The sequence below is a fragment of the Wyeomyia smithii genome, chromosome 3, assembly GCF_029784165.1.
Source record: "Wyeomyia smithii strain HCP4-BCI-WySm-NY-G18 chromosome 3, ASM2978416v1, whole genome shotgun sequence".
In the NCBI taxonomy this organism is placed as follows: Eukaryota; Metazoa; Arthropoda; class Insecta; order Diptera; family Culicidae; genus Wyeomyia; species Wyeomyia smithii.
The window spans coordinates 71,935,939-71,962,873 of NC_073696.1; the positions used below are offsets into that span (position 1 = coordinate 71,935,939).

A 26,935-nucleotide genomic window follows, 5' to 3' on the forward strand; every position below is an offset into this window, starting at 1 on the left:
CAACCGATTTTTTTTCTCTTTGAAGCTGTTTTTTTTATTTTAATGAAAACTGTATGAAAATCATTTTCAGCACCTGCTGTATATTTTCTAACAATTATTATATTATAACAATTATACTTATATATGAATTAATATGATCATAACTATCAAATAAAGTCAGTTAATATGAATGAAACCGGAACGGTTTTGTAAATCCGTGAGAAAAACGTGTCTTAAGACGCACTTTTTGGCGAAAGTTAGAAGAAATTGAAATTCTACGACTCACCTCGAGCAATCAGCCTCGAGGTGTGACACTTAGACAAACAAACAGCACCTGCGGCGAGCCGTTTACTCTACTAGTAATAACCCACATGCTAAAGGAGGCAAGGTGCGATCGATGGTCAGACAAGATGATCACGATTTTCTACCGATTCACAGCACCCTTCCGGCAGAAGGTGAAATGAAATTTCTCCATTATCTAGATCACCCAGATTCCACGTCTTTATCGGTGGTATTCTAGCACAAGCGATCATTAAATTTGAAGGTGACAAACCACACGGACGTATTTCGGAACTCGCAGTGTAACAATAGCGTCCACCGGAAGTGGACGATAGCACGCGACCTTTCTGGTGTTGTATACTGACGATCATAAATTATAAAATGAGAACGAGAATAATTTGTGCATTTTTATTGGGAATGTGCTCTGTAACTAGCGGAGAGGAAATTAACATTGAGTCAGTATCGAAAATTTCCAAAAACAGTGATAATTCAACCCGAAATATCGGAAGGTTGTAAATAGTTGATAAATTATGATCAGTAACGTAAGCAACCTAACAGTCGATACTCGTTTTAGTTCAAAGGATACTGAAGTGGGGAGATCTTCCGGTGGAGGACGATATCAACTTCCATTTGGTCAACTTCTGACAAAACCGGTTAGATATAAAAGTTCTAGTTATCAAGATTCTTACAAGACACCGAAATATATCGTATATCCTAGTAATAGTGACAGTCAGTTAGTTAATAATAATGGACTATCAAATAAGGGTAAGTAGACAGACAATATTGTTCATTTAATCGTGCTTCATTAATATTAAGTGGAGAAGTTATATTGCGCTGTTATATTGCAGATGTTGCAATGGATCGATTTGCTCCTGGCGAGGCATATGGTGGCACAATTTACAAAATTTTAAAACAAAAACAACAAGGATATCAGTACAAAAAACCGGATAGTAATTCCAAAAAACTGTTCACTTCCCAACGACTCGTACTGACCAACTTTTCTGATTTCAGATCCTGCTCTAGATGATTCGTCATCTCCAGCACCACCTACAGCACCATCGCCTCCTCCTCTTCCACCGCCTCCAGCAATGGTACCTGCTCCACCGACAGCGGCTCCTCCCGCACCACCTATAATAGTAGCACCCACTCCTGTTCCAATGAGTGCGCCACCCACTTCGGCACCAGTTTCACCACAAGATCTAAATAAATTTCCTCCAAACAGTGACACCAGTTACCCTTCTGTTATGAGCAAACCACCAAGCTACGACAGTCCAATAACTAGCTACCTTCCACCAGGTTCCAAACCCATGTCGAGTCCTTCGTCGAACCAATACATCCCTCCTCCCGATCTGTACAACTTTCCTCCAAACATCAACTCAAACTATCTTCCTCCTCCGTCGAGTGGACCATTAAAATTCAACGGATACTCAAGCTATTTGCCTCCTCCAGCAGGCCAATCAGATTCTGGTTCAGCGCCATCCAATTCAGCCCCACCGTCGGACAATGACGACATGATCGGAACTATTCAGGTGGGCCCGGATAGTCAGTACCTACCACCGAGTCCCCCCACCGGGATGGGCATGCCAATGGCAAACATTATGCCGATGCCAATGCAGAATCCCGCACCAAATATGATGAGTATGAGTGGCCCTCCAGCTATGCCTCCCGGTCCTCCTCCCATGACTCCCGGTCCTCCACCAATGGTTCCGGGTCCTCCACCAATGCCATCCGACCATTCCTTTCCTTTCCAATTCGATCCCCACCACCATCATCATCATCATGATCACTATCCCGAGTACTTTTTCGATGATCACGATCACCATCACTTCCACTATGACGAGATTATGACGACAACGCCAGCACCGCCACCACCTCCACCGCCACCACCGCCGCCACCACCACCATCACCTGGCACCGCACGTGTCAAAAACTACAGTTACTACTACATCAGTCGTACGCTGTGGTATGTCCCACTCTACTTTACCCTTTACTTTGTCTTCTATGTCCTGATCTTGATTCTCCGATCCATCGCACGACACAAGGTAAGTAATTTTAATTAGTTTTCATGATTTTTTTTTTCAATTTCTTGGCATTTTTTCTATTCAAACAGGTCAACATTCCAAACCAATGGACTGGCTCGAGATCGTTGAGTGCTTTGCCTCATATGACGAATGCACAAATGTTAGATAAAGTTGATACTTTAACAAATTTTGTTATGGCACAGATTGACGATTTCAAGCAAAAATATATGGGATGAATGAAAACGGAAATGGAGAGTTGTTCATAATTTGGGTAGTTTTACAGCACCTCACCACGATCGATAATTATACGATTATATGCAATTAACCCACAACGATAGCGAACTTGTCCATTATCGTGACAGCAATATTTTGAATTAGAACCTGCGACACATGGCATTCATTTTTTTTTTTTTCACTGTCGAATGTAAAATTATTTTGATGTGATAATTGTTCACACCACAACTATGTCTTATTGTATCAATAAAGAGCAAATTGGAAGCGATGAAAGCATACACTAAACTAAAAACTCTCACTTCCTCTCACCTTTTCTTTTTTCTTGAAAAAGAAGTTCATTAACTAAAGAATTTAAGGATTAGAATCTATCCTCTAGCCTCTTAGCTTCTCGTCTCCTAGCATCTAGTCTTCTAGCCTCCAGCTTTCTAGCCTCCAGCCTCCTAGTCTCAAGCCTGCTAGTAGAGATGGTCGGGTTTGGCATTTTTCCAACCCGTACCCGACCCGTACCCGAATTTTTTTCGGTTGAAACCCGAACCAGACCCAAACCCGAAACTTTTTTTCTCGATCAAACCCGAACCCGACCCGAACCCGAAAATTTTATTTTTGTGAAACTCGAACCCGAAACTGTGAAACCCGAACCCGACCCGAACTCGAGATTTTTTTTGAGGGGTAAATTTTTTGTACCAATTTGAGGCCGCCCTGAAGCTTTGGGCCTCGAATGGTATTGAAATGCTAGTGTTTTTGCAGTTGCATGAAGTTAGACATCATTATCTTACAAAAATGCTTATTTGATATAGTCGGGTTTCAGGTTTTCAGACCTAAACCCGACCTTTTTTAAACCCATCTAGACCAGTTGGGTTGGTTGTGAGTGGATCACGCCACCTCACAACCATCGACACCTATGTCGGCGGTGGGATTCGAACATTATATTTTTAACAGATCATTTTTCGAATTGACAGAAATAGTTTTTATTTCTTCTAGTAGCCTGCTGGTCTCTAGCCTCCTAGCGTTTAGCCTCATAGCAATAACAGTTTTTTTAATAGATCATTTCACGAACTGATAGAATTTTTTATTTTATTTATCACTGTTTGTCAAAAATAGACGAATTTGCTACCGAAGCCACAGGATACCGTGTATTTGCTGATATCTAGCGATGTTGCTTCTACGTGCGATATGACAGTTGTCCATTATTTGCTGCCAAAACTTTGTACACTTCGAACAAATTTTCAATAAAATCATCGTTCGGATGATACATACCGGTATGGTAGTAATTCTAGCACCATCTGCTGTCGTGTTCGCGCTGCGTCTTGTATTGTCGCTAGAACATAAAACAGGAGTCCGCTAGTCCGACTAGCGCTGCGACTCTGACTAGCGAAACAAGTGAAGCTGTCCACTTTTGACAACACTTCTCCCATGCGCCAATAGACCATTTTACGAGACGTTTTTGAACTCATTTCATGAATGAAATTTTGACAGAAAGCTCGGAACCGCTGACATAACGCACGTAAAAGCAGCATCAATATCAGCAGGATCCGTGACATCTGTCAGTTCGTAAAATGATCTATTTTGACAACACTTCTCCCAGCTTAGCCTCGAGACCTTAGCCTGTTTTGATACAAAAAATAGGTTATAATCCGAATCACTTATTGTGTTGCAGCGGAACGGAAAGTGACCGCTGCAAGATTTTTTACAGCTGTTTGTTTACCTACAGTGACCGGCACAAAAAAGATCCACCCCCAGTATCCAGTATAATTTTTTGAACCCACTCGTTCTTATTTTTAACTTACTATGGTTCAAATTTATGGAACAGAAAAGTTTTCCTCCAAACTTAATTTTTCTTTAGACATATCACTGATTTTTATTTAAAAATGTTTAAAAAACATATGTTTACTTTTGGGTTAGTTTTTGAAAGTATGACAGAAAAAGAGATCCACTTCATTTTTTTAAACAAAACAATATTTCAAACGAATCAAAACAAACTACTAGTAGTTAATATGACCTCCTTTGGTCTCTATTATCAATTGAAGACACTTTGGCATGCTTTCAACGAGGTTCCGGAGATGCTGTCGTCCCAAGCCTTTTGTATGGCTGCAAAATATGTTTGTGTGTTTGTTACCCCCGTTTTATCCACCTTGTTGTCTAGTATGACCCAGAGAATTTCAATTGGGTTTGAATCGGGGCTCTGGGGTGGCCATTCCATTGATTTGATGCGGGTTGAAAGAATGCACGTGTTTTCTTCGCTGTGTGTTTTGGGTCGTTGTCTTGCTGAAATCTATAACTATTCTCCAGTCCCATTTTAAGCATCGACTCCTCCAAATTCTCACACAAAATGTTGATGTACACTTCTGCCGTCATTATACCCTTGATTTCGCACAAATTTCCTACACGAAACCACGAGAAACAGCCCAAAACCATAATGTTCCCATCGCCGTGCTTCATTGTTGGCTGAAGATGTCTATCCTGTAGCCCCTCATCGCTTTTCCGCCAAGCTCTTAGTCGCCGTTTCTTATTGATGAGCTCAAATTTTGGCTCATCTGACCAGATGACTTGCTTCCAGAACTACACTGGCTTGTTGATGTGGTTTTTGGCGAAGAGGAGGCGTTTATTTTTGTTCTTTTTGCTAAGCATCGGTATCTTTTTAGCAAAATAGCTCTTTAAATCCTTTTCTGCTATGCGTCGTCGAATGGTACAGCCAGAGATCATCAAATCCAACCGTTCCTTAATGACTCGCACGGTTGTGCGTGGATCTTTCTTGATATGCCTTGATTTGCAGTTTATTGAGCTATTAATAAGCGGGTTTCGGCTGAACTATAGCTTGAGAAGCCGTTACTCAACAAAATTGTTAGTTGGGATGTTCAGTGTTACTAGTGTTACCAGCGTTACTTTGGATGACACGGCGCCACTCTAGTTATATAGAGGCACTCTAAGCAACACTACCGAGCTCTTTATGTTTCCCTATGATATTTTGCACTGCTCCAAGGCTCACTCTCAATTTTTCCGCTATTTTCCGTTGAGATTCGCCACGCTTAGCATCACGCACAATAAGGTTTCGGACCTGCATGGAAATTTTTCCTCCTGTCATATCTCACAGCTTTATAATCAGCTCTAATCAACACTTGAAGTTGTCTAACGCGCTCTCTGAACAGAGAAATCACATACTATTCATCAAATACAGCATATAATTTTTCACTAACGCAAATCACATACCTTTCATATGTAAACGATAAATATCATGTGAAAAACACATACATGTTATTGCGTCCTTACGATAACACTCATCTGTCAAAACGATAAACTGTATGTCATTCAACGATACGCGTTTTGACAATTGAAAGTTATGTGATTTGCAGATGTGAAAATTTCATTGCTGTCTCCCCTGTCACAGTGCTTCAAGATGGCGTCAACAAAAGAAGAGTTGCTTTCTGATCTAGGTTTTTCGGAAGAATCTCTCGAAATTTTGAGCCGTAATTATTAATAACAAATGTTGGAGTGCTGAAAATACTAATCTTTTCTAATTCTAGGCTGCGGAATTCACTTCTACGAGCTGCTGGTGTATACGGCGGACGATTTTAGGAAAAATCTTAACCAGACTAATGTTGCTTGGAGCTGCGAAGCTTTTTACGACTTCGTGCAGGCGTGGAGAACACGGAATGTAAGCTTTTCGTTTCTTATAATATTTACTGATTCTAATCCCAATACGAAAACTTACTGCTACTTTATATACAATCATCTTTATTATTCTCCACAGAAATTAACAGTATCGAAAGTGTTTTTAAGTGATCTGGCGGCTCCGGAAATACCTGTTGCAGTTAACAGTGGCCAAGCAAGTCAAATTAGTGGCCAAATCGAAACAGATAAAGATAGATTAATGTGGGGCAAGATGGGTCAGTGCCGTTTCTGAGCTTGAAATAACTTTTTTGGTGATGACACTAATTTTGCAGGATGTGTAACGTGTTTTCGACTATGTATCACGTGTTCATAGTTCATGCTTGCATATTGCTTGTTTTTAATAAATAAAATATTTTTTTTGCTAAGTTTCTTAAGCGATTCACACTTTTGAAAAAAACGTGTTCTCTCGTCGTACGCTATATAATTTGAAGTAAACCTTTATTGCGGCAGCAGTTTTGCTCATGATGTACTTAATAATATGCTTTTAAGCAAATAAATGTAAAATAATAAATGAATATCACAATCGTGAACTAAATCAATGATTGGGGCAGCATGGGTCACCAAAGACGAGGCAGTATAGTTTGCATCGACAGCTGATTTTTCAATGTTAACGTTTCAGTTTTAAGGCTAGATTCGACGTAAAAGGTGTTGTCACTACGGAAAAAACTTTCATTGTTTTAATAAGCCGACAGTAGAGAAGTTCTACAAAATGCTGCAGAAGGCAATCGTCGACAAAAATTTAACACCTTCGGCGGTATAACAGGGCATAAAAACAACCTTTTCTAAAAATTCTGTAAAAGCGAACCAACACTTGATTTTTGTTATTTTCTAGTATAATTTAATAAAATATACATAACTTCAAAATAATCATCTGAAAGGTAGACCGAAACTATCTTCAGTTACGCGATATTGAAAATTTGGCTTAGGTGACCCATCTTGCCCCCCCTTACCCTAAATTTGTTTCTTTTATGTTTATCTTTTTTTTTTATTAGATTGATATTGACTACAAATTTCTAAACATCGGTGCATCCAATGGAGTGCAGAAGCTGGAATCTGCAACAGCCGCTATTTCTTCATTCATCGCAAAAAAAAGCCGCCGATCCGTCAGCTGTAGGATTATTGAAATATTTAACCAACTGCGATATTAACCAAGGTGATGAATGTTACATTTTATGTTTTGTTTTAAATGTTGCTTATTTTTTTGTTTTAGATACCAAGCTGTGTGCACTTTTACTTGGACTGAGTACTGTTCTCCCACCAAACATTGTTTCTACAAAGTTCAAGCCAACGATTTACGAGGCTCAGGAGGATTCGATAATATTTGTAGATTCTAGTGACCAAATTACTACGAAGTTGAAATGCACCTATAAATTATATGCGGATAAAAAGCTTCCGATTTAGCCCAAGCTAGTTGTTGTCAGAACAGGATTGGACACTCTAACCGGAAGATTTTATGTGCATCATCCGGATTTCTGCTTCGAGTTACCAACGGCTACAAGGGCCATCGACGTGCTGATCAAAACCACACACACATTTGGTTTAAAGTACTCGAAGATATCAAAACTCGTTTGGCATTTTAAAAGTTCCTTCGCTTACAACATTGAACATCCTGAGACCTACGCCAGTGTTAGCAGGCTCAATAATTTTATTGCTCTAGTGGAAAGCACCTCTACCGAGAATGTTTAGATGTATGTTCGAATAATGTAACACATCTTTCAAAGCCGCTGAATATATTACACATTTGAGAGATTTCCATAGAGTTCCCGTAAATCATCACTACAGATGCACCGTGCCTTCATGCAGACAAACTTTTTCCAAACAATATCCGTTCAAAAAACACATTTCGCCACGAGGAACTAATCAGTCAAGAATGCAATCAAATACCATTGCACGTCGATCGTCCGTTAGTATCAGTTGCTAATGAGAGTAATGATTTTAAAAGACAGAAAATAAGCGAAGTAGACATAAGTAATCCAGTAGTCGAATCGACAGACAGACTAAATGGAATCGACAAATCAGCACTAGCATTAATTTTAAGTTTACACGCGAAAGCTAACATGAGTAGAAAAGACGTATACGATATCCAGAGAAAAATAAAGTTAATGTTCGAAATGATACCACCTGATGCAGAAGCAAATTTTTATTATGAAAATTATATTTCAAATCTTAAAAATGTTTTTAATTCCGTAAGTTCTGATTTTAAGCTTTTTAATCATTTGAAAAATACAAACCGCTTTGAGTTACCATCTATCACAATTATAAATAACAAAGAAGAGCTGGAATCGAAAGAGATAGATATGGAATGTGATACAGATACTGGAATAAATAAAAGTTACATGATTAAAATGCCCCTTAAATTTCAAATTAAATCATTTTTAGAATCTAAAAAAAAACATTCAGTATAATGTTATAAAACGCAGAAAAACTAGAAAGCTCCGGAAAAATTTGCAATTTTGTAAATGGCTCTAAATGGAAACAAGTACGTCAAAAATATCAGGGAGATTCAGTCATTCCTCTTTGGCTTTATGCAGACGAGTTTGAGATTAATGACTCTCAAAGTTCCCACTCTAACAGACATTCTGTTTGTGGTATTTATTATAATTTTCCCACAATTCCATCTGAGTTCAGCTCAAAGCTTTGCAACATATTCGTAGCCGGTATGGTTAAAAAAAACTGATATGAAACATAACTGTATTAACAAACTTATCACTGTTTTATTAAAGGACTTTAAATCATTCGAAGAAAAAGGAATACAATTAAATATTGATGGAAAGTTAGAAAATGTAAGAATCGTTTTAGGTTTACTTCAGGGCGATAACTTGGGTATACACACTTTATTGCAGTTTTCTAGTGGATTTCATGCTACATTTTACTGTCGCTTTTGCCGCAGACCAAAAGAGTTGTTGAAATCAGATTTCAAGGAGCATGCAGACTGTTTACGCAGAAGGCTAGATTACGACGAGGATGTTGAAGAAAACAAACAGAGCGAAACAGGCATCGCTGGAAAATCTAGTTTTAATCAGCTACCGTCTTTTCACGTTACTGAGAATAAAAGTGTCGACGCAATGCACGATCTTTTCAGTAACGGGATTTGCAAATACGGATTGGTAGAAATATTAAATTTTTACATATATGAAAAACAATATTTCACCATACAAGATTTCAATGACCAGAGAAAAAAAATTAGTAAAAACTGCTTGGATAGCGAATTGCAAAAAATGCCTGACATTTCAAGTCATTCCAGCAGCAAAGACAAGAGGAAAACTGTATTGTTAAAATTGACATCTAGCGAAATGCGTTTCTTGATTCATTACTTTCCTTTAATTGCGGGTCGATTTATTCCAAGAGGAGATAAAGTTTGGACCTATTGTGTGGCGTTAGTAAAACTAGTTGAAATGTGTCTAAAACGATCATTCACAGAAACAGAAATCGATAAGCTTCAGGAAGCTATCACCATGCATCACGAGCTGTACAAAAAATTATTTAATAAGGATTTAAAACCGAAGCACCATTTTGTCGTTCACTAGCCTTCTGTAATTCAAACTTCAGGACCTGTAGAGCAGATGATGTGTTTTCGAAGAATTTCGAACAATACGCTCACATCATGTCGTCATGCAAGAGCATTTGTTACACTTTATGCGTTAAAGCATCTATGAAGTTTGCTTACGATTTACTAAACGAGAATTTTTTAAAGGTTGAGTTGAATAACAATTTTGAAATTACTGATATTTGTTTGCGCTATTACTTCAAAGATATTGCCCAGTTAACTATCTTTAACAATGGTTTTGATGTCATGATGTCTAAAAAGATTAACTATAAAGGTACTGTTTATAAATCTGGAAGTTTCATTGCGTTAGATGGTAAAAATGGTTTGAGCTTGTATCAAGAAGTGGAAATCGTTCACCAGAATTGTGGTTACTTTTTAATAACTCAAAACTGGAAAGTAGGTCACTTCGACGAGCATTATATGGGCTTCGAGGCAATAGAATCAATCCCAACTTGTGAAAACATAGATATTGAAGAAATTAAGAATCCACCAATAATGTTACACAGAATTGAAGAGCTATTTTACTTTCGTTTAAAACCTAGTTTTAATGATTAATGAAATATTTTTAATTTTATGTATATAGCATACAATAAATAAAATCACACATTGTTACTTGTTACTGGAATGTTTGATTTGATTACAAAAAAAAAATAAGCCATTTTAAAACAACTGTTAAAAATCACATAATGGTTATGTCTCTACGATAATGACTTTCATCAAACTCTCACATAAAAATCATGTGAATATTCCAATGAATTTAATCCAATTTAATTTGTGAAACGTTATGTGATTTCCAAATAAGGTTCATGTGAAAAACTATATGGAAAATAACTATATGCCTTTTCAGATGAATTACACATGATTTGTAGTTTCAGTAAACATTAAATGTTTTCGACAAACAAAAACATTGAAGTGTCAATACCGGGGGGTTAACCAACGTGAAATACACGGAAAAAAATATTATGGTGGTGGACCTTTTTTCTGTCATACTTAAAAAAACTAACCAATAAGTAAACACTTTATTCAAATGTTTTTTAAATGAAAATCAATAATATTTCTCCAGCATAATGTAGTTAGAAGATTAACTTTTATTTAACAAAAATTGAAATAAAGGTGTGTTAGAGAAACACAAGTTTTACTGGGGGTGGATCTTTTTTGTGTCGGTCACTGTAGGTGCTCACTTTCTGGGGTATAAATTTCGCAGTGTTTCGTGCAGTGAGTCAAAAGTTATTCGGGTTATTCGCGTTGAGAGAGATTTTGAAGGCTGTTCGCACCTACGTGAACACTCATATGTAATTGTCAAAATGTGCGTGATGACAAAAGCAAAAGTATTTCCTTCCTTCTTTTTCGCATGCAAAAACCAAACAAATATCAGCAACACCGTCAACGCGAATTCCAGGTGATAGCCGAGAGGAGAGAAAAAAATCTCCGCACCCATAGTCCAACCTGCTCCGCAAAAAAACTCTCAACAACGTTGAAAATCGCCAAATAAAACATGTATATGACATGCGTTCAGGAAATGATAGAGCGTGGATGAAGTGCCTCAAGGTAGATTGAATTTCGCCTTGATCTTGATTCGCAGATGGAAATGATACTGCTGTTGAGTCTTGTTCGAAAGTATTTAGCAGAATTGTTTAAAAACTTATATTACAAGTGAAGTTTGTCTTGTGCAGATTTCGGAATAAAAGCAGTTTTTACGCGGATTTCGGAGTTGACGCATTTTTTACGCGCTGCACCACGTACCCTCGTCGATTTTGGTTTTGGTTACGCGACCCTAGTCGATTTTGGTTACAAGATAAAAAGTAACTGGCAGTTTATATCACTCAGGCCATAGAAGCGCCTATGTCGCAGACAGACGTCCAAGCAAGAACAATATTAATTGGGAATTCCATGTAAACTCTCAAAGAGAATTGCGTTATCGTTTGTACACTAGCGCCGCATGGCGACCTTAATGCTACAATAAATTTTCGGCGTGGGACGTCTCTCTTTTCTATACTGGTATGCATTCTGTAAAATTGGAAATGAAACTTGCAAAAGTTGCGTCGGATTTCAAACGATAATAACAGCATAACCACATGATGGATAACAATAACCAATATATTTTTGAATAGATAAAATGTTGAACAATTTTGTAATACGCTAGTTATCATTATTTTTTCATTGCAAATAAAAATCGTAAAAAAATCGTAAATCGATAAAACGTGTCAAGGACAAATTCACACGTACAATGAACCAATCACATGCGAGAATTCCAGCACAGACGACATGAATAGACACCAACCATTCCCTGTGATATTCTCTGTATCAATAAAAAAAATGATAGAGTCTCTCCGCCCCAATAGGTCAATTTATGTTTGCTTTCATGAACCTAGCTGTTAAGATACATTTTATGGTAAAGATGGCAAAAACAATGTTTTTCATTGTTTTGGACAAAGATATTTGATGTAAAATAATGTACTTAGATAAAAAACATGGTTAAATTAACTATGTACAATAGCAGCAATTTTTAAAGTTTTTAAAGGGTATTTTTTTCGGGTGGTCTCTTATGTATAAGAAAGACATGTTACTCTGATGTGCGTCACTTCAGTACTGTTTATTGATCAGTTTCTTTTTGGTTACATTACCAACAATAGGTACGTGTGTATGGGTGATATGCAAGAGTAATATACAACGGGGGGCTACATTCAAGTGAACTACTAATGTTACATCTTCCCTTTCAAGTTTCTAATAGTACTCAAAGTTATCGTCTCTTCTTGAACGAATCAATCTGCCACTTCTTGTACGTGTTTCGATTTGATGTTCGTTTTGTTGCTCTGCTGGATCAGTTGAAACTTGGTCTCCAATCGTCTCTTCTGACGGGCGCCGTGTGGGAACAGTTTTTCGTTGGATGATGAAGTTATCATATGCTGTTGAATGCTGGTCCATGGACGGTAACGGTAACGAATGTGATTCTTTGGTGTCCCGCGCATTTCTACGTATAGTTTGACTATCTGCAAGTTTAACTAGATAAGATCTTGGTTGCACTAGTTTCTTTTCAATATCGCCTGCCTCCCATATTCGTGACTTTTTGTTCCGCACCATTACCTGCTGTGCCTCAGTAAACTCTGGAACTTCCCTACCTCCTCTGTCTGCATAAAACTTTTGTTGTAATCGTTTTGCTTTAAGATTTTCCGAGACCCTGTCGACAATAGTGGGCTCTAAACTTTTATGCGTGCTTGGTAAGGGTGTTCTTAGCCGACGTCCCATTAATCGTTGACTTGACGATACTAGTTCTTTATCCCTTGGCGTATTTCGAAATAAAAGCAAGGCTAAGTCCACATCTGTGTTATTCTCGAAACTCTTTTTGAGCAAAGTTTTTGCAGTTTGAACGAATCTTTCCGACAAACCGTTGCTTCATGGGAAGTAAGGACTAGATGTGATGTGATCGAAGGACCATTGCTCACTAAAGTCGGCGAAATCTTTTGAAGAATATTAGACCAAAAGAGTTGTTGAAATCAGATTTCAAGGAGCATGCAGACTGTTTACGCAGAAGGCTAGATTACGACGAGGATGTTGAAGAAAACAAACAGAGCGAAACAGGCATCGCTGGAAAATCTAGTTTTAATCAGCTACCGTCTTTTCACGTTACTGAGAATAAAAGTGTCGACGCAATGCACGATCTTTTCAGTAACGGGATTTGCAAATACGGATTGGTAGAAATATTAAATTTTTACATATATGAAAAACAATATTTCACCATACAAGATTTCAATGACCAGAGAAAAAAAATTAGTAAAAACTGCTTGGATAGCGAATTGCAAAAAATGCCTGACATTTCAAGTCATTCCAGCAGCAAAGACAAGAGGAAAACTGTATTGTTAAAATTGACATCTAGCGAAATGCGTTTCTTGATTCATTACTTTCCTTTAATTGCGGGTCGATTTATTCCAAGAGGAGATAAAGTTTGGACCTATTGTGTGGCGTTAGTAAAACTAGTTGAAATGTGTCTAAAACGATCATTCACAGAAACAGAAATCGATAAGCTTCAGGAAGCTATCACCATGCATCACGAGCTGTACAAAAAATTATTTAATAAGGATTTAAAACCGAAGCACCATTTTGTCGTTCACTAGCCTTCTGTAATTCAAACTTCAGGACCTGTAGAGCAGATGATGTGTTTTCGAAGAATTTCGAACAATACGCTCACATCATGTCGTCATGCAAGAGCATTTGTTACACTTTATGCGTTAAAGCATCTATGAAGTTTGCTTACGATTTACTAAACGAGAATTTTTTAAAGGTTGAGTTGAATAACAATTTTGAAATTACTGATATTTGTTTGCGCTATTACTTCAAAGATATTGCCCAGTTAACTATCTTTAACAATGGTTTTGATGTCATGATGTCTAAAAAGATTAACTATAAAGGTACTGTTTATAAATCTGGAAGTTTCATTGCGTTAGATGGTAAAAATGGTTTGAGCTTGTATCAAGAAGTGGAAATCGTTCACCAGAATTGTGGTTACTTTTTAATAACTCAAAACTGGAAAGTAGGTCACTTCGACGAGCATTATATGGGCTTCGAGGCAATAGAATCAATCCCAACTTGTGAAAACATAGATATTGAAGAAATTAAGAATCCACCAATAATGTTACACAGAATTGAAGAGCTATTTTACTTTCGTTTAAAACCTAGTTTTAATGATTAATGAAATATTTTTAATTTTATGTATATAGCATACAATAAATAAAATCACACATTGTTACTTGTTACTGGAATGTTTGATTTGATTACAAAAAAAAATAAGCCATTTTAAAACAACTGTTAAAAATCACATAATGGTTATGTCTCTACGATAATGACTTTCATCAAACTCTCACATAAAAATCATGTGAATATTCCAATGAATTTAATCCAATTTAATTTGTGAAACGTTATGTGATTTCCAAATAAGGTTCATGTGAAAAACTATATGGAAAATAACTATATGCCTTTTCAGATGAATTACACATGATTTGTAGTTTCAGTAAACATTAAATGTTTTCGACAAACAAAAACATTGAAGTGTCAATACCGGGGGGTTAACCAACGTGAAATACACGGAAAAAAATATTATGGTGGTGGACCTTTTTTCTGTCATACTTAAAAAAACTAACCAATAAGTAAACACTTTATTCAAATGTTTTTTAAATGAAAATCAATAATATTTCTCCAGCATAATGTAGTTAGAAGATTAACTTTTATTTAACAAAAATTGAAATAAAGGTGTGTTAGAGAAACACAAGTTTTACTGGGGGTGGATCTTTTTTGTGTCGGTCACTGTAGGTGCTCACTTTCTGGGGTATAAATTTCGCAGTGTTTCGTGCAGTGAGTCAAAAGTTATTCGGGTTATTCGCGTTGAGAGAGATTTTGAAGGCTGTTCGCACCTACGTGAACACTCATATGTAATTGTCAAAATGTGCGTGATGACAAAAGCAAAAGTATTTCCTTCCTTCTTTTTCGCATGCAAAAACCAAACAAATATCAGCAACACCGTTAACGCGAATTCCAGGTGATAGCCGAGAGGAGAGAAAAAAGTAGGAGGGTGGTATTCAAGACACGACCGCATGACGTTGGACTACGGTATTCTTATATTCCATTAAAACAAATAATAGAGAGAATTTCAACTCTAGTATTTCCTGCAATTTTATCTAACAGTGCATTTCTGGATGCTGAGACGTTAAAACGTTATAAATAATAATATATACTAAAAGAATGGATATCTTTTATTTAATCGCTGTCATTTCATACATATTCGAATCAACCCTTTGTTTGCTGCACTACCAAGACAATCATTTAATTTAGCGAATTGGTAAAATTTTCCTATCTAAGCAAAAAGCAAACTTTACGAAACTATCTGAAATTGGAGCCCAGAACGATTCAACCGAAAATTTTAAATTTGAAAATTGTTTGACATTTAATCGATAAAACTCATGCTAGGTTAGTTCCAGCCCAGCATATAACTTCATGTATTTGAAAAAAAAACGTTTGGTTCAATAACTCAATATAGCAAGAGCTCAATCACACGTTTTTCGGTAGTTGTTATCAAGGTTTGAAATATCTTAACTTCTTCAGTTGTGATTTAGAGCATTTCTAATTGTTTTGTTATTTTTCACGATAGCGACAAGTTTGTTTCTTTCTCTGTGTGCGAGAAACAAAATCAAAACCGCGCACCGAGAAACAAAAACGAAAATTTAATGAATGCTCATTGAGAAAACTTGCAACTCTTTTTACCAATAACTTATGATACTCAAAAGAACCCGTTTTGATCTGAATCAAATTTCTAGTAAATAAGTGTTGATCATTCATAGGTAGTAATTTTTCCTCGATGAATAAAGACTGGCTGAAGAAGTTAAAATCGCTGCTGTAAATTCAAATGTGAATCAAATTCACAACTGTGTTCGTTAAGACGTTTCAATATTTTCAATGACAATAATAATCTTCGATAAACACCCGCTATATTTATTCACACACATGCTATAACTAACTAAACACGCGTTAAAACTATTCATACACACGCTGTAGCTATAGCTATCCATACACACGCTATTCCTTTCCATACATTCGATACAACTATCTATACACACGCATAAGCTATCCAACCATGTGCTATTACTATCCATACATACGCTATAACTAATCATTACACACGCAGCAGCTATCCACACACAAGCTATAACTATCCGTACACACGCTGAAGATATACACGCAATAGCCATAATATGCTATACACATGCTAGTGTCTTACACACGCTATAGCTAGCCATACACACGCGACAGCGCCATCCCTATCATCGCAAATGTCATAGCAATACAGATGCATATACGCTATATGTGCACACTGCACACACACCCAACGTTTTCACTCAACGATATCTGAATTGGATTACCGCTGGTGGGGTCCAACTCAGATCGAAGGAGCACCGAACTGAATGAAGAAATGCAGCTTCCCACTACCTCCGCCGCTGCTGCCTGATACCACCGCTCTGGTTCTGCTGCAACTCAGTTTGGCCGCTGGAATCAGCCACCGCTGCTGATTATACAAGACCGGCCTGGTGGCCTCTAACTTGTTAACTGATGACTGCTATGAGACGACACAGGCTATTATATAGCCCAAAGCAAAAATCCATCCGCGAGCAAACAAGAAGCGAGCTTGTGCTTGGTTGAATGTGCACGACTTTTAACACAACTTTTAACTAGTTTAGTATCGAAAACATATTTGAATTATTATATGACAATCTTGCGCAATATTTCCCCTATCAATCAAGCCATTGGTGTTTAGAATCTGTTCAGTGGTAATGATAAAAGAAGCATTTTAAAACGGTGTTGAAACACCTGTTGCAGCTACCGAAAGCGAGCTCGTTATTGGTTGAAAGCTGTGAGACTGTTTACAAAGTCAGATCGGTTGTATCCGTTAGTGTCGACTGTGCTTGTGAAGAGAGGTGGTGATTGGTTGCTCGGTATGATTTAGACAATCGATGTGATTTATCAATTTTTCAATAGTGTATCTCGAACAATAGGTTATTTGTGTTACATAAATTCAACCGTAAAAGAATTTCTGATCGGTTGATGCCAAAACCTCGAAATTCTGAAAAGAAATGACTGATATATAAGCGATCAAAACCTGACCACTTTTCCCTGGTTTTCCCCGGTTGAATTACTAGATTTTCAAATTCAGGTGCCTAACTTCGATATAGACGTTAGTCCAACGTCAAAAATCTCCGCACCCATAGTCCAACCTGCTCCGCAAAAAAAACTCTCAACAACGTTGAAAATCGCCAAATAAAACATGTATATGACATGCGTTCAGGAAATGATAGAGCGTGGATGAAGTGCCTCAAGGTAGATTGAATTTCGCCTTGATCTTGATTCGCAGATGGAAATGATACTGCTGTTGAGTCTTGTTCGAAAGTATTTAGCAGAATTGTTTAAAAACTTATATTACAAGTGAAGTTTGTCTTGTGCAGATTTCGGAATAAAAGCAGTTTTTACGCGGATTTCGGAGTTGACGCATTTTTTACGCGCTGCACCACGTACCCTCGTCGATTTTGGTTTTGGTTACGCGACCCTAGTCGATTTTGGTTACAAGATAAAAAGTAACTGGCAGTTTATATCACTCAGGCCATAGAAGCGCCTATGTCGCAGACAGACGTCCAAGCAAGAACAATATTAATTGGGAATTCCATGTAAACTCTCAAAGAGAATTGCGTTATAAATCGTTTGTACACTAGCGCCGCATGGCGACCTTAATGCTACAATAAATTTTCGGCGTGGGACGTCTTTCTTTTCTATACTGGTATGCATTCTGTAAAATTGGAAATGAAACTTGCAAAAGTTGCGTCGGATTTCAAACGATAATAACAGCATAACCACATGATGGATAACAATAACCAATATATTGTTGAATAGATAAAATGTTGAACAATTTTGTAATACGCTAGTTATCATTATTTTTTCATTGCAAATAAAAATCGTAAAAAAATCGTAAATCGATAAAACGTGTCAAGGACAAATTCACACGTACAATGAACCAATCACATGCGAGAATTCCAGCACAGACGACATGAATAGACACCAACCATTCCCTATGATATTCTCTGTATCAATAAAAAAAATGATAGAGTCTCTCCGCCCCAATAGGTCAATTTATGTTTGCTTTCATGAACCTAGCTGTTAAGATACATTTTATGGTAAAAATGGCAAAAACAATGTTTTTCATTGTTTTGGACAAAGATATTTGATGTAAAATAATGTACTTAGATAAAAAACATGGTTAAATTAACTATGTACAATAGCAGCAATTTTTAAAGTTTTTAAAGGGTATTTTTTTCGGGTGGTCTCTTATGTATAAGAAAGACATGTTACTCTGATGTGCGTCACTTCAGTACTGTTTATTGATCAGTTTCTTTTTGGTTACATTACCAACAATAGGTACGTGTGTATGGGTGATATGCAAGAGTAATATACAACGGGGGGCTACATTCAAGTGAACTACTAATGTTACATCTTCCCTTTCAAGTTTCTAATAGTACTCAAAGTTATCGTCTCTTCTTGAACGAATCAATCTGCCACTTCTTGTACGTGTTTCGATTTGATGTTCGTTTTGTTGCTCTGCTGGATCAGTTGAAACTTGGTCTCCAATCGTCTCTTCTGACGGGCGCCGTGTGGGAACAGTTTTTCGTTGGATGATGAAGTTATCATATGCTGTTGAATGCTGGTCCATGGACGGTAACGGTAACGAATGTGATTCTTTGGTGTCCCGCGCATTTCTACGTATAGTTTGACTATCTGCAAGTTTAACTAGATAAGATCTTGGTTGCACTAGTTTCTTTTCAATATCGCCTGCCTCCCATATTCGTGACTTTTTGTTCCGCACCATTACCTGCTGTGCCTCAGTAAACTCTGGAACTTCCCTACCTCCTCTGTCTGCATAAAACTTTTGTTGTAATCGTTTTGCTTTAAGATTTTCCGAGACCCTGTCGACAATAGTGGGCTCTAAACTTTTATGCGTGCTTGGTAAGGGTGTTCTTAGCCGATGTCCCATTAATCGTTGACTTGACGATACTAGTTCTTTATCCCTTGGCGTATTTCGAAATAAAAGCAAGGCTAAGTCCACATCTGTGTTATTCTCGAAACTCTTTTTGAGCAAAGTTTTTGCAGTTTGAACGAATCTTTCCGACAAACCGTTGCTTCATGGGAAGTAAGGACTAGATGTGATGTGATCGAAGGACCATTGCTCACTAAAGTCGGCGAAATCTTTTGAAGAATATTGCGGGCCGTTATCTGTATACAGTATTCGAGGAACTCCGTGAAAAGCGTTTTAAAACTTTGATAACAGACCTGCTCGACGTTTCTCTGAGTTGTTCAAAATCAAAATAACCTGAATAACTGTCTGCAATCAAAACGTACTCCTCTCCCCGAAAGTGAAAGAGGTCAGAGCCGACGATGACAATTTGGTGTGATTTGAAGACCAAGCCTTCATAGCATGACGATTCGTCGCGATAGTTCCAGTATGGGCGTACTTCAGTGGGCAATTTTCGTCTATCGTCAGGCCAACCAGACATAATTATTTTTGTGAGTTGCTGAATTTCAGGATCCTTTGCACTTTCTTTCTCTAACTCTATTTTAGCGGACTTGGACATTTGAAGCACGACATGCACTTCCAATTCATCTGTTTTGTCTGGAATATCTCTGTCATCAACATCCCTGCTAAGAATGTCTGCCAATGGAATTTCTTTTCCTTTTTTGTATTGAATCTTAGGGCCGTATTGAATGACGTCGAGTAAAATTCTTCTGAGACGAGGAGGAGCTCTATCCAATGATTTTCTGGAGATTGACTCAAGTGGTTTGTGATCGGTCTCGATTACTAGTTCTTTGCCATAGACGTATTGGTGAATTTTATTACATGCAAAGCGAATCGCAGCCGATTCCTTTTCGATTTGAGGATAATTCTCTTGAGCTGCAGACAAGGATTTTGATGCGTACGCAACGGGTTTCCCTTTTTGTAGCAGTACCGCACCAAACGCTTTAAAACTGGCATCTACTGAAAGCGTTACTGACTCGTTAACATCATAAAAACTCAATACGGGAGATGATGTCATAAGCTGCTTTATTTTCAAGAAGGCATCCTCCTGTTCTCGATCCCAAAACCACTCAACATCCTTGATCAACAATTTCCGCAGAGGCTCAGTTACAGCTGAGAGATTCTCAATGAACTTACCCACGTAATTTACTGTCCCTAGTACGCGTTGTAATTCTAATCTGTTAGTCGGTCGTTTCAGATGCTGAATTGCTAGCAGTTTTTTTGGATCAGCCTGAAGTCCTTGCTGCGTCACGATGTGTCCTAAAAATTTTACCACTGTTTTATCAAAAATACACTTTTCCTTATTTAATTTAAGTCCGGCCGAATCGATTCTCTTCAGAACAATGCTTGTCAATTCTTTTAATTTTTTCTCCGTTTCAGCATGAATCAGTATGTCATCCATAGAGCTCTCAACGCCATCTAGTCCCGCCAATAATGTGTTCATTAACTTTTGGAAAACTTCTGGAGCTGAAGCTAATCCAAATGGAAGTCTTTTGCAAGTGTACCGGCCCCAGGGAGTGGAGAACGCTAGATATTGCATGGATCGTTTAGATACTGGTATTTGCCAAAAGCCCTTCTTCATATCCAATATCGTAAAAAATTTGGAATTACATATCCGCGCAGAAATTTCTTCTATTGTCGACGGGGGATGCATACGACGGAGGAGGTTTCGGTTTACTTGAGATGGGTCAATACATATACGTAGCTTACCTTTTTGTCTGACTATAACCAGCGCGTTTGTAACTGGCGTTGGCTCACTGATGGGCTGAATCACACCCATTTTTTCCATCGAATCAAGTTCTTCCTTGACTGCCTGTCGAAGCGAGTGAGGAATTCTTCGTGGTGGATCAGTAACGAAAATCGGATTTTCCACTAGATCAATGTCGTAAACGAATCCTTTAACACAGCCAAGCCCCTGAAACAACGACTGTTCCATGCTTAACTGGTCCAGCCTAGCGATTAGATTAAAACGAACACTTGTTTTCCTTCCAAGAATAGGAGCAACTTCACCATTCACCACCTTGAAAACTGCTTCATCCGTTTTACCTCTCACTACAATCGGCAAGTGTGTTTCACCAGCCACATTTACTTTGTGGTTACTGTAGGAGACCAGCCGTTTGGTCTTGGATGGAAATTGCTTTTCTCCTAGATCACGAAAAATATTGATTGGTATAACATTGCAGGCTGCACCACTGTCGAGTTTGAATAGTACTTTTTTGTTTTTCAACTTTACTTCCTCGTACCATGCCTCTTCGACACTCTCGTCCTCATCTTCAATATTTCCAATAAACAGTTCTTGTACTGCCTGTTCTTCTTCTACTAGTTCACAGCTTATCGTTTTCACGGCTTTATTTCGCGTTCCACTACTAAGTGCTGTTCCAAAGCACTGACTGGCGAAATGCCCCATCTGATTACACTTGAAGCACGTTTTTCCCAAATGCCGGGCACGCACCTTTTCTATGTTCTCTCCCACACCGATTGCATGGATTAACTTCACTTTTCACTACATTGCGCCATTTTGTACCGCTTTGTTTTGAAATTACACTGATATCCACGTCTGGCTGTAATCTCATTTCCTGAGACTGCCTCAGCGAAAGCTCATGATTTCGTATAATATCGATAGTTTTTTGTAAGTCTATAATGCGTCGTCAATAACTGTGGAACCAGTTTCTCGTGTATCATACCCGCAATCAAACGATCTTTCACTAGTGAGTCGTGAAGAATGCTGAATCCGCATTTCTTTGCTTGCTCACGCACACGCGTTAAAAAAGCATCGAACTGTTCTCCTCCGTGCTGTTATTTTTCCGTATACGTATCGTTCATATGTGAGACATGATTTTGGAACGAAATAAGCATCAAACTTGGACTTCAATACATCGATATCATTTTCTTGAGCCTCTGTGAGCCCGAACGTATCAAGCACTCGCACAAAATCTTCACCAATACAACTCAAAAAGGTAGCAGCTTGTGTTTGGGTTAGTTTCTTCGAAAGCTCCGTTGCCACCGAATACCAATGGAATTGCCGCCACCAAAGCTTCCATTTTGTCGCCATGTTTTCTTCAATCACCAATTGCTTCGGCGGCTTAATTAATGCTCCCTGCACTAACATAGCCTTTTGATCAGTCATTTCGACTGCCAAATCACTCAATCCACTTTCAAATATTTAAAATCAGTTCACTCATGCGACAGACAACAATTTGTGAGTTGTTTCTCCAATTCTGACACCATGTAAGAAAGACATGTTACTCTGATGTGCGTCACTTCAGTACTGTTTATTGATCAGTTTCTTTTTGGTTACATTACCAACAATAGGTACGTGTGTATGGGTGATATGCAAGAGTAATATACAACGGGGGGCTACATTCAAGTGAACTACTAATGTTACATTATGCACTTTCTTATGAAATATATCGCAATGAAATATATCGCAATCGATTTTTATAATCAACACGTTGCTTATTGTACCTGATTACAATACCCCTCAATGTGATGTTACCTATGTTATCCTTTTGGCTCATGACATTTTCCCCGCTCATTTCTCCCTCTGAGTGTTTCAGGGGGCTCTTGTGGCTGTCAAACTCCATACATTTTCCTTCTACCACTCATTGATTCTGGTACCAGCGTTTCTGGTACCCACTTTTTGGTTGGTTTGCCCTAAAACAAGTGAAATAGAGTAAACGTCCCATTTTGTCGATAGAGTTATTCTCGAGTAAATGTCGTTTTAGATGAAAAAAAATCACAAGAAGGTTGTATGCAAAGCCACGACCGCAAGGTTGAAGTAGAATACTTTTACAAGAAAGATAACCTGGCTGTTTGCGTGTCAGTCATTTTTTCTAGTAAATAAACGTTGACCGTTCATTGGCAGTATTGTAATTTCTTTTTGTCTGATATTTTGAATGAAGTTCATTGGATATTTTTAAATTTTGTGCAAATGAGAAGTTGAAGTGCTGCCGAATTGTAATATGCACATTTAATACGACATCATTAAACGGGAACGGAGCAAAGGCTACGGTTATGCAGAACGCGAATGCCGGCGCGATGCGATTCGCCTTACCGTGGTGAAATGTACAGCTCTTTTTAAGGCGAAGTAGAGTTATACATTTCAACAGATTTCGTCTTGCCGAATCGCATCGCGCCGTTATTTGCGTTCTGCATGACCGTAGCCAAACACTAAGCGACGCAAACACGTAATAATAGTCAGAGTATGCATGTATATGAAGATAATTAACTTTGGATTATAGCGCAAAACGAGAAAATATAAACTCGTCAAATAATCATTTGTGTTCTTCAAATTTCAGTTGTTCAATTTAATATCCGATGAAATGTTTGTTTATTATCTGATGAAGATCTTATATAGGCCAAATGATGCATTCCCAATTTACTAGGTCCATAACTCTGCCGACCGTGCTTGGGAAAGCGCGGTATAACGACCAATCAGAGGTCGAATTTTGTGTTTTGACAAGGCTTAAGAGTTTTCAATAGTACAATAGTTCTAATGATAAAATTGCAATTTCCTGTATTTAGGAATCTTAGAAGATTTTCTAATCGATTGCTGCAAAAACGAAGGAAATCCATCGAAAACTAACCGATTTATTAGCATTTGAAATTTTTCTCACTTTTTTCAGTCTTAGATTTTCATTTCACATCCCTATGTAGCCGAACTTCCTGAGAGAAGTATTCCAATTCAAAATTAAATCTTCATTAATTCATTTGTTGTCTTTATAAGGACAATTGTTCAATTTATCATAGGATGTAGTGTTTATCTTACATCCCTGTGTTACCTTGACAGTGAGGACTAAGGCGCACGGTCAACACAATAAGAAAGGTGTTTTCACATTGAAAACTAGACACGGCTTTACTGGAGGAAGTGTTGGCAAATGCATCTACCGCTAATACCGCTGCTATCATACGAAAGCGCGTCGTTTCATGTGGGGAATATCAACAACGAAAAATGACGCGCGTCTAAGCATAACCCGAACTGTTTCGCCGTGCTGCTCCCATTTACCTTTACATCGGCCTCAGGGAAGTACCGGCTGCATCTGCATCTACCGCTGAGGCTGTCACTATACTGCTATTGGTACCAAAAGCTATTAACTCTCCAAATAAGTGTGTTATTTGTTCTCAAAAGAACAATTGTTCAATTCAAAATCGGATTTACGCAATCGCATCTCTGTAATATTACCGACAATAATATTCTTCTGAACAAACTGATACAACTTTCCCATTAGGCCTCTGCCATAATAGACGCGAAAAGCGACGCGAACCGATTCGCTCAGCTGTAGGTTAATGTACAGCCATCAGTAGAGCTGTACATCAACCTACGGCCGAGCGAATCGGTTCGCGCCGCTTTTCGCGTCTACTATGGCAGAGGCCTTAGAGAAAGTTGCTGGCTGATGTATTCACTTCATGCAAGCCTGCTGCTGATGCTTCCCGCTACCACACTGAAACAGCATTTTAGTGGAGGGAGTGTCGTTGCATCAGCTGACCCTGCTACTATCGATGCTGATATACCCGCTGCAACAGCTACGCTATGCATAGCCATGCCACAGTTGTGGCCGCTATACGCTGGCCCAACTGATGAGCACCTGCAACGCTATCCTTAGCCATGCCACAGTTGTGGCCGCCATTGGTATCCGCTTTACCTGCATCTGCTGGCCCTGCTGCTATCGATGGTGAGATCCGCTGAAACTGCTACGCTTATTCGCAGCCATGCCACAGTTGTGGCCGCTATCCGCTATCGATGGTACCCACTGCTCGCTCCCGCTGCTGCTAAGGGAGGACTGCTGTCGTCGCTGTTCAGAACTACTATGAGCGGCTTCGACTAAAACAGGCTCTTATATAGGGATGAAAATAGGAATGAATTATTTTACGTACGTGGTGGAATGATATAACTTGAAAAATATGTGTGACTTCATTCTGGTTCAGAGCGATCATTTGATAAGCTCCACCTCTTTTTTCAGTTTCTAAAGCTTTTCCTCAGTTTCGTAGCAAGGATGCACAAAAATGATTTCTTGTGAACATTCTGTCGAGCCGGACCAATAGCACTCTCATTGAAGCAACAAAATAACATGTTTTGTGTCGTGTTGTGCAGCTTGGTTGAAGAAAATGTTCCCGTCCCCATGTCGCATGTAAGCAGATTATTGCGTTCAGTAGACAGTAGATAGTGTATCCAGCGAATAAACACCGATGGTGCTCTCACACACGCAACGGTTTTAACCCGTATCTTATTGCGGTTTGTAACATCAAGCGATTTCGTTTGCTCGCTGTTGCGTGTTGCATCATGTTGCAACTTGGCAGCTGGGAGACGACGAAATTCTGTTTATGCTGATTGATTGAATCGACTTCATATTAGCTCTGCATAATCGAACTAACTGCTTTTGTGAATGCGTACTAACAGGGCAGTTTATTATTCAATGTCGGTTATGCTGATCGCAGCCTTTGCGCTGCCCCTACAGTGGGGGGTTTACTAAATAAAGTGAAAATTAGACAACTACAACAGAATTTGATTGCATCCCGCACAGAATGTCTGCTTGTGTTGATGCCAGAAAATTATTAACCTTCAATTATTTGCTTATTTGCCTTGAAAAAAGCATGTTGCGGTTCAAAATCGGTTGCTAATTACAACCTTTGAGCTGCCCTAACATTGGGGGAATTAAGATACACGGACAACATGCACAGTGGAAGCTATTTCACATTTAGTAAATAAGACGGGTGCGACAAATTTAAATTGTTAGGATGCAATACAGAATGCTTGCTTGCGTTGACAAAAATTATTAACTTTCAATGACTTGTTTATTTGCCTTCAAAAAGGCATTTTGATTTCCAAAATTGGATTTCCTGATGGCAATCTTCATGCTGCCCCAACACGGGGAGAATAATGGCTGTCTGGCGACACACGCTGAGAAAAACCGCGCTGCTCCTGAGACGTGGTGACCAACCACAGGGCTAGTGCTGCTGCTAAAGAAGGACGACTGCTGTTGTCGCTGTCTAGAACTATTATGAGCGGCTCCGGCTGAAACAGGCTCTAATATAGGCCAAATAGCATGTTTTCAACTGCAAGGTATATGATCCTGTCGACCGTGCTTGGGAAGCAAGCATATAACGACCAATCAGAGGTCGAATTTTTCGTTTTGACAAGGCTTGACTATTTTCAATAGTACAATAGTGTGAAAAATAAAATTACAATTATCTTATTTTGGGAAGAATCTTAGAAGATTTTCCAATCTATTGCTGTAAGAACGAAGGAAATCCATCGAATACTAACCGATTTATTAGCATTTGAAATTGGACATATTTTTCACTTTTTTCGGTTTTAGATTTTCATTTCACATTCCTATGTAGCCGAACTTCCTGAGAGAAGTATTCTTCTTCAAAAACAAGAGCTTAACATTTGTTTTCAGTACAATGTGCACTTTCAATGAATAAGATAAGTTTTGCAAGCATTTGAAATAAAATATTACTGCCGTGATGAATTTATGATTGGTAGGCAAAATGTTGACGTTTATAGGCCCCTGGAGTATTTCGCCTCTCTGGTAAGTTTCGCCCTTTTAACGATTCATGACAACTTGATATTTTACTATTCGAAACTATTTGGCATCCCTGCCT

General features: G+C 38.3%; 1 protein-coding gene and 1 long non-coding RNA gene across 2 annotated transcripts; both read left to right on the top strand.

Annotated features, from left to right (window-relative positions):
- The first annotated feature begins 527 nt into the window (after positions 1-527).
- On the top strand, positions 528-2,786 carry LOC129729369 (uncharacterized). The gene is made up of 5 exons (XM_055687893.1): positions 528-767; positions 833-1,023; positions 1,107-1,208; positions 1,270-2,300; positions 2,369-2,786. The coding sequence occupies exons 1-5, from the start codon at positions 640-642 to the stop codon at positions 2,513-2,515; spliced, it is 1,599 nt and encodes a 532-aa protein (XP_055543868.1). The 5' UTR covers positions 528-639; the 3' UTR covers positions 2,516-2,786.
- A 2,924-nt stretch (positions 2,787-5,710) lies between these two features.
- LOC129729371 (uncharacterized) lies at positions 5,711-10,354 on the top strand. The gene is made up of 5 exons (XR_008728668.1): positions 5,711-5,977; positions 6,035-6,165; positions 6,262-6,397; positions 7,175-7,335; positions 7,393-10,354. It is a non-coding gene; the product is annotated as an uncharacterized LOC129729371 (long non-coding RNA).
- Positions 10,355-26,935: the final 16,581 nt, after the last annotated feature.

Coding starts and splice junctions, on each gene's coding strand:
- LOC129729369 (XM_055687893.1), top strand. CDS start 640: ATGAGAACGAGAATAATTTGTGCATTTTTATTGGGAATGTGCTCTGTA. Junction 1,209..1,269: donor TCAGTACAAAAAACCGGATA/GTAATTCCAAAA, acceptor TTCTGATTTCAG/ATCCTGCTCTAGATGATTCG. Junction 2,301..2,368: donor GATCCATCGCACGACACAAG/GTAAGTAATTTT, acceptor CTATTCAAACAG/GTCAACATTCCAAACCAATG.